The sequence below is a fragment of the Larimichthys crocea genome, chromosome XIII, assembly GCF_000972845.2.
Source record: "Larimichthys crocea isolate SSNF chromosome XIII, L_crocea_2.0, whole genome shotgun sequence".
Taxonomy (NCBI): Eukaryota; Metazoa; Chordata; class Actinopteri; family Sciaenidae; genus Larimichthys; species Larimichthys crocea.
The window spans coordinates 15,111,961-15,120,037 of NC_040023.1; the positions used below are offsets into that span (position 1 = coordinate 15,111,961).

Below are 8,077 nucleotides of genomic sequence, written 5' to 3' on the forward strand. Positions count from 1 at the left end.
TTTTTTTTAATATATATATATAAAGAAGAGGGGGGAAAAAACTTACAAAATAAAAGCAGCCGCGGAAGACCTCTTAGATCCAAAGAGTGTGCGTCTTTTTCTTTATGTGTGTGTGTAAGAGAGAGGAAAAAGAGAGACACGGTTGCCACAGCAACTGTGTCATTATGTTGGTGGCAATTATGAAAGCGATGAAAAAGGGGAAGGGGAGAGGGATTGGCGCAAAAAAGCTGTAACACTGGAGCGTGAACGAAACTGTCAATTAGACCCAGATCTATCTGCATTGGCAATTCAGATGGTTTACTTTAAGTTTTTTTTTTTTAAAGGGGGACAGTGTGTGAGGTTTGTGAGAGATGCACATCACAACATGAAGGACTGGACCTAAAGGATGAATCATGATCCACACCACTGCACTGTATGTGACATCTTTTACACCTGACTCACATCAGACTGAAGTCATTCAAGTGTTTTAAGTCGTGGAGGTGAAGGAGGTAAACACTTCCAAAATGGGGCTCGCGGGGGAAAAGGTGTAAAGGGGCTCTGTGGAGCTCCAGGTGTCTAAGACGAGGGGCCTGATAATTACCTGCATGGCAGGCTGCTATTTCTACACAGGTGGGTGGGCTGCTGCATGTCTGCAGCAGAGGCTGTTGGAGCCCTTCATTAGATGCTCCAATGACGCTCTACCGGGTGCACTTTCACTTGCTGGTTTGCTGGGGTGGATGCAATTACTGATTCCCTCATAATGGTTATTCCATCACTGCAGAACAGGAGACTACTATAAACTAAATGAAGTGCTATTAGACGTCACTGAGCAGTCAACTCGTATCCATCCTCAGAAGGTATACTGACACACACACAGCCTGTGTTTTTACTGTAAACAATGATGCAAACATGACTCTTTTCACTTCTCGTATTTTCAACGTTTTATTAATTTAAATAATTTAAAATGGACACAAAATATCCAGCCAACAGTCCGCACAATGACAGGAGTTTCAGGGGCACATTTTCCATCCGGGTTAACACAGCGCTTCAGTGTGTTTCCTTGGGAAATGTAGGCCCCGCATGCATTGAGAACAGAGAGAAAACCTGCCCAGGAAACCCCGCCAGAGCAACGGGTCGGGAGACAAATCTATCAAACGTGGAGTTTCTTTTTTTCCTACAGATGTCTTCTCAGGTACCCACATGGCTGGTTTGGACAGCTGGGTATGTGAGAGCACATACTGCTTTGTAGGGTAGCGAGGGGTAGTTTAAACGAGTCACACCACTGTATGCTTAATACAGAGAATAAATGATTCATTCATTTTTTTAATAATATATATAAAGTAGTCTGGCAGCCTACCCTGTTCCCTTAAAGCCACCGATCTAAGTCTTCACATACAACCACAAGACAGCTGAATATGAACATGTCAATTATAAACAACTTTTGAAAATACTGGACAGTGAAAACAATTTTAGAAAAACTTAAAAAGGGGGTTGAGATTTCATGAACAGACCTTTTAGACTCCACTGCTAACTCTTTCCATACCTTTACTTCATTCAGATCACAATATGAAAAATACAATTTAAAAAGATGTTACCGTTTTGTGTGATATTGACAACATTTCTCTCCCAATAGTGAACCCACCAACTTCTTGCATAATTGTTCAGCGACTTCTTTTCATTATTTCCTTTGAGCTCAATTTGAAAACCTGACTGAATTAAAGTAACATCCTGGTTTAGACTTGGTGAGCGAGCCTTGCTGAGCAGTACACAGTACCATCACAGCAGCGTTTACCAAGAAGCACTTTGAAAAAGAGCTGAGACGAGACGAGTGGTTATGTCTCAGACACTAGATGCCATGTTTTGCACAGTGAAACCCATTCCGTGTATCATTCATTCACGCTAGGCCGGAGGGGAGGGGGGGCAAAATACAACAGATGGCATGATTTCTGCAGCGAAGGGGTCGTCTTTCCTTTAAAAAAGAGGAACTGATATTCTTCATCGTGTCTTTAGGTATGGAAATAATTAACGAAATCTGTAATGCCAACAGGACAAAGTGGTGGCAAGACAGCATGTAAAGGTATGAGTACAAAGCGGACAGTCTGGGTACGTGGTAGAAAGATTCAGAAAAAAAGTGGAGAACAAAAACATCGTCAGCACACTTCAATATTTATATTTACACACTCTCGCACTCACACACATACACACACACTGAGAATTTCGCTGAGGTATTAAAGTCGCCTCAATGCGCGCTTTTTATCGGCTTTCTTTTTCCCTGCTACGTTATTAGTGCTACTACTGATGTTGCTATTGCTGGTGGTGGTGCTGGCTCCATTAGCTCCGTTACCCAGAGCTGCTGGCACAGCTGCCGCACTAGGCCCCGCTCTCTTCGTGGGGTCACCTGCGTGCTTCTTCGGCTGTGGGCCATCATTAGGGTCCTGAGGAGCCCCAGAGGTCCCGCCGGGCCCGCCCATGGCGTGGATCTCTGTGAGCAGACGAGCTCGGGACTCATATTCTGCATAGTCCTCTAACAGCAAACGCCCGGCCTCTTCGTTCAGAGCCGACTCAGGGTTCGGATGGATGAGAAGACACTTGATCGTCTGTGGGGAAATAAAAAGGAGACGGCAATTTAAAAATAGTGGTGGCATCACGGGCCAATGCTACAACAAAGACTGATGGTGTCTCTTACAAGTAAGACGTGTCTGAGGCCGAGCTCTGCCTTCCAGTCCCTCTTCAACACGTTGACACAGATCTCTCCCTTGTGACCGACGTTGGGGTGAAAAATCTTGGTCAGGAAATACCCCTTGGGTGGAACCGCAGGGAAGTCCTTCCCGAGGACCAGGCGCATTCGGAAAACGCCACCAGCAAACGGAGTTCCCTCTGTCAACGCATAAAGAATTTATTTCATGAACAGTATGTCCCGACTGTGCCAGAGTCGGTCCATAAAAAGAAAGAAGGTCACAGAATGGCAACTGAGTCAACTAACAAAAAACAAAAAATGTATGTCAGCCACCAATCAGTTCGTTCAAACTCGTGTCCACATCATAACGCACTTGGGTTATGAAGAAAACTCATAGACAAATATAACCTTATGAAATGTTTGGCCACCTGAAAATATGTCAATGTTGAATGCAGTTTGCAAATAAAGTTTGATGCCAATGCTAGTATCGGCACCTAATGAATCAAACTGATGCACAGAAGTTGCCCTGTGGAGGAGTTGTGGACAAGTGTCTGGCCCTTCAAGACCTACTTAACCATAACAAGGTCTGAAGCACTGAGCTCACAGTGACAAGAAAGCATGGAGGTTGGCTGTGTGGTTTAAGTGGGTTATGTATCTCACATGGAATTAGCAACCAGAAATAGAGCCTTCTGGAGCCTTCATACAATAATATGTACATTTTAAATGAGCCATGGTAAAGAACAATTTCTGAGGAGTTGTTCACCTGATGAGTAAATGACGTACAGAAAAATAAGTAGTTCCATGAAGCTGGCTACAGAGTGTTAGTGAATAGTTAACCACCAACTATCTGAACATAGTGGAGCAGACAAGCCATCATAAGGGAGAGCGGTAAACAGGCAAGAGCTGTTATTACCTTAGGATGATGATAAAAGGTTGGTCATCAAGCCATTTTATTTAATGTGCAGTGGTGGTGCTGCTGTATGCAAGCATGACGCAGATGGGACAAATTAAAAGTAGCAATTAGGAGCGCACAATAAACCAGGAGCTGAAATTTAGCTACTGATGTCAGTATAAAAAGGTAAGGGAGAATATTTTACGTGTATTGTCAACTCAAGAATGACGTGATCGTTACCTTCAGTCTGCCGATCAATAAAATGTCATAATACACATTCTGTATTGACCTTTCAGTAATTCTGTTTGACCGGGTCTCAGACGTTTTTATTTTATTTTGTGTAATAAGAAAACTGTGTCACGGGCGGACAGAAACAAATCCAAACCTGTACTGAGAGGTGAAAGACACAGCTCTGTGAGACTTATCTGTTTGGTGTCTTATGCAACCATTTCTAACTTGAAACGCACACACACAGTAAGATGTCAAATTCAATAGTGCAAGTTTGTTTTGTTTTTTTAAAAACGTCTTATTAATAGCCAGTGACAACCATACCGGGTCCTTCGATGGCTGTATGCAGTTCAGTTATGTCTTCCTCGCTGGGATAAATCTTGATACCCTCAGGCGGGTCTGCTGCTAAAGCTGAAACCTCCTTGTAGACCAAGCGAAGAACATGAGGAGGCAAATTCTCCACATTGGAGTTCTGTGCAAAGAGACAGAAAAAGAGGGTTTAGACAACTCGGGTTGTGAATATGTATGAACACAGACACAAAATCTCAGTTATGAGTATGACAAACAATAAACTCAATTAAAGTTGAGCTAAATAAACACATACAAGTCCGTAAAGGGGGGATCAAGTGTATTGATAAGGACCTACAACAGCTGTGAAAAGCCTAAATAGTTGTTTACTGTTGTGGTTTTGATCACACAGTATAAATACAATACAAAATCAACACTGCCAATTTCCTGTATATACTTTTGTACAATATATTTTATTTACTATTTTGATATGTTATTGTGTATAGTTTGTTCTTTATATATTTTTCTCATTTCTTTTGTCACTGTGTGTAATGCTGCTGCACTGTAATTTCCCAGCTTGGGATAAATAAAGTATATCTATCTATATATCTATATCTATCTATCGTATGTTAGCAAATTAGCAAGTCAATCTTCTAATTATTGGAGTAAACATGGTTCCAGTGTGAAAGGTCTGTAGCTGAACGGGGTCGCCTGTACTTCAGTGTCTGTCATGATGAGGTGGTACACGGTGTAGCAAGTTTAAGTAACACTGGCTCACGCTATGATCATTGTAGGAGCACTGTCGATACACATGTTTGGATTAGATATACTTTATTCATCCCACCACAGGGAAATGTATTTGTTACAGCAGCAGAGGAAAGTGTAGCATACACTACAGAATTAGAAAAAAAACCCCACAATAAACAGACAGAAATGTCTATAACCTACAATAAACATGGAAAAACAATCAACCTTCAAAACAGACAAGTACTGAGGATAAAAGTGGCATGATATATAAAAAGAGTATTGTAATGTAAAGTGAGCACAGTGTAAGAAATATTGCAAAGAAAGTGACCAGGATACAAATAATATTATTGAAAGAGTAGTGACCATAATATAAATAAATGACATCAGTGGAGACCCTTTAACTTGTCCCCTTGCTGGTGTGCACACACCGTGTTAGGTGTCTCTTTATCCACGCTCTCTCAGGTATATGCAACCTTTAAGCTATAAAGTAACTTACGTTACTTCCCTATAAAAGTACCTATAAAAGTCTTAACGTGTTTAACGTGAGCTCATCTAAGCACCAACACACTCCCGAAAGCCAGGTACCATCACTACAGAGGTGGGACAGTTTGTGACATCCGTTAACGGGAAATCAGCCGACGCGTTTTTAACTTTAACGTTACGTTAGCGGCTCATTACCGTTAGCAGTAACGTTACTAGCCTAGCCTCCGCCGAGTAACGTTCGTGTTAAAACTGCTTGTTTTGTTTGTTTGTTTTTTTTAGATAAACGCGACGTCCCCTGTGAGCGGTTTATTTATTATTAATTGCGCAAATATAAAAGGTGATTTTTTTCGGTCAGCTTCTCGTACTCCAGCAAGTAGACACGACCCAAATTAAAAAAAAGCTCGACGGCTAAACGTCGGATCAAGCTAGCAGCTACCGCCGTTAGCCTTTAGCACAAGCTAAAGCCATCCGGACTCACCATCTTCAACAAGAGTGCTGCTGAGGAGCTGGATGTCTGGCTGGTGTCAGATATGAGGAAACTGTTCCGTTGTGATTGTAAAAAAAGGACAGCCGCTGATAGAAAACTTAGCCGGGTCTCGCTGCTCACTGCTCTTTTCTTCTTTTCGTTGACACAGGAACAAAAATACGACCGACCCCCCCTCCTCCTGTTTAACCTACAACCACAGACCAATGGGCATCTCCGTGACGTGAAACGTCATAAACCGTGAGCCAATCACGATGCGGTGTTATCGTTGCGTCTCAGTCGATGGACCAATCAGCCACACGGAGTCGAAAATATGACTGATGCTAATCAGCCATTGGTCCGTTTGAAAAACTCACATCCCCCCCCTGAACAATAGTAAAAAAAAGATAAATCAGAAATACAACTAGAGATGATTCACAGAGAGTCCAAAGAGAAACTATCACTACATATAATGATAATTAGGAGTCACATGCCTCATCTCTACTTTTATCCTCAGTACTTGTCTGTTTTGAAGGTTGATTGTGTTTCGTCTTTATTGTGTAGGTTACAGATATTTCTGTCTGCTTTTGCCTTTTCTACTTTTTTCTAATTCTGTAGTGTATGCTACACTTTCCTCTGCTGCTGTAACAAGTACATTTCCCCGTGGTGGGATGAATAAAGTATATCTAATCTAATCTAATCTCTATTTCAGAAACTTCAGATACTTACTGTTCATGATATCAATATCTCTCAAATATGTGTCTTTATTTATAAGGTAATGAAAATATTCCAGAGCACTTCAAGACTCACTTTACATTTAATTCACAGGTTCACTCTTATTCAACTCGTCAATCTTTAGATCTTCATCTTCCAAGGGTTCTCTCTTGCAGAGGTCAATCTACTATCAAATGTTAGGGGTACCAAATTATGGAATAGCTTTTCCGACCTTCTCGATAAAATGTTACAAAATATATTTAAAAGCTCATTTGACTGCTGTTTTCAAATTCTAACATACAAAAACACACTTTTAAATCATGCTCATATTTTTGTTTTTATATTGCTATTATTGTTATTTTCATTATGGTTGTTGGTTGTTGATGTTATACATATGCTTTTTTTTGTCATTACCTTATGTAGTTATATTTTTCTCTGTATGTCAATGTTCTGTTCTTTATAACTTCAATTTGCACTTTACATTATTTGTTATCTTTGTCATTTCTATGTCATTTTAACTGTGCAAATAAATAAAACTAAAAACTAAACTATAGAAACAGAATCTGGGGAAAGGAGATCATTCATGAACACAGGAGTGTTTGATTAGAAGAGTGGGAACGATACAAAGAATACAGCCTGAAAACATAAAAGTGAAAACTTTGACAGCAAAAGCAGACTCATAATAGTAAACTGATATTTGCAGGGTAGCCATCATGACATTCAGTCAAACACATATTATTCCCACCATTAAAAATGAAGAGTAGCTGGTTTTATCTTTATAACAAGAAACATTCAGCCTATAAATGTGCAAAAATGTACAAATCTATGGCACGGACTGGCCACTATCACAGGGCCCCTAGGCTTTTGGTGGCCCTTCACCAAGTCACAAACATTAACATTTATTCTTTATTTTAGGGTTGGCAAGTAGCATCTACAAACAGTAAAACTGTGTGAAAAACAAACAAACTCAGTTTTATTAAACTAGAAAGTCAGCCTAGAAATAGAAGATTGGTTGGATCACTGACAGTATAAAGAATGGACAGTGTATGCATGACATCACCCACAGGTTTTGAAGAGCTGTTTTGAAGCTCAAAATCTGTGGCTCTCGCCGCCGCCATCTTGGCTAATCTAAAAATGGCAAAGAAGTGCATCATCGGTGGACCTGAGATGGCCTGAATTATTATCTGAGTGCTCAAACAAGTAATCTGTAACAGCACCTACCTGTCAATCAATCAAAACAACCACAGTCCAAAGACATGCAGGTTAATAGGTAACCTGGTAACTCTAAATTACCCATTGGTGTGAATAGGAGCGTGAATGATTCTTTGTCAGCCCTGTGATGAACTGGCCACCTGTCCAGGGTATACCATGCCTTTCACACGAGGTCAGCTGGGATTGGTTCCTGCCCCCTGTGACCCTGATAAAGATAAGCGACGATGGAAAATGAATGAATGAATAAATTGTAATGTAAAGCGGTAAGAGAGAGAGGTAATGAGAACATGTTGCAGACAGGTATGAAGTGTGTATTTTGTGAATTGTAAATAAACAAAAAAACATATGATAAAATAAATAAAAACAGTCAAACTTCATATGAACATGTACAAAT

The 8,077-nt window shown here is 40.5% G+C and overlaps 2 protein-coding genes across 2 annotated transcripts in view; both read right to left on the bottom strand.

Annotated features, from left to right (window-relative positions):
• Nucleotides 1–813, bottom strand: part of shisa7a (shisa family member 7a) — a 9,652-nt gene extending 8,839 nt beyond the window's left edge. Inside the window, exon 1 of the mRNA XM_019253463.2 lies at nucleotides 47–813. The gene's annotated coding sequence lies outside the window, so the exon portion shown is untranslated. The remainder of the gene's footprint in view (nucleotides 1–46) is intronic.
• Nucleotides 814–1,153: 340 nt separating this feature from the next.
• ube2s (ubiquitin-conjugating enzyme E2S) lies at nucleotides 1,154–5,989 on the bottom strand. The gene is made up of 4 exons (XM_027286947.1): nucleotides 5,773–5,989; nucleotides 4,101–4,248; nucleotides 2,666–2,856; nucleotides 1,154–2,576 (listed from the first exon to the last, which is right to left on the bottom strand). The coding sequence occupies exons 1-4, from the start codon at nucleotides 5,773–5,775 to the stop codon at nucleotides 2,208–2,210; spliced, it is 711 nt and encodes a 236-aa protein (XP_027142748.1). The 5' UTR covers nucleotides 5,776–5,989; the 3' UTR covers nucleotides 1,154–2,207.
• Nucleotides 5,990–8,077: the final 2,088 nt, after the last annotated feature.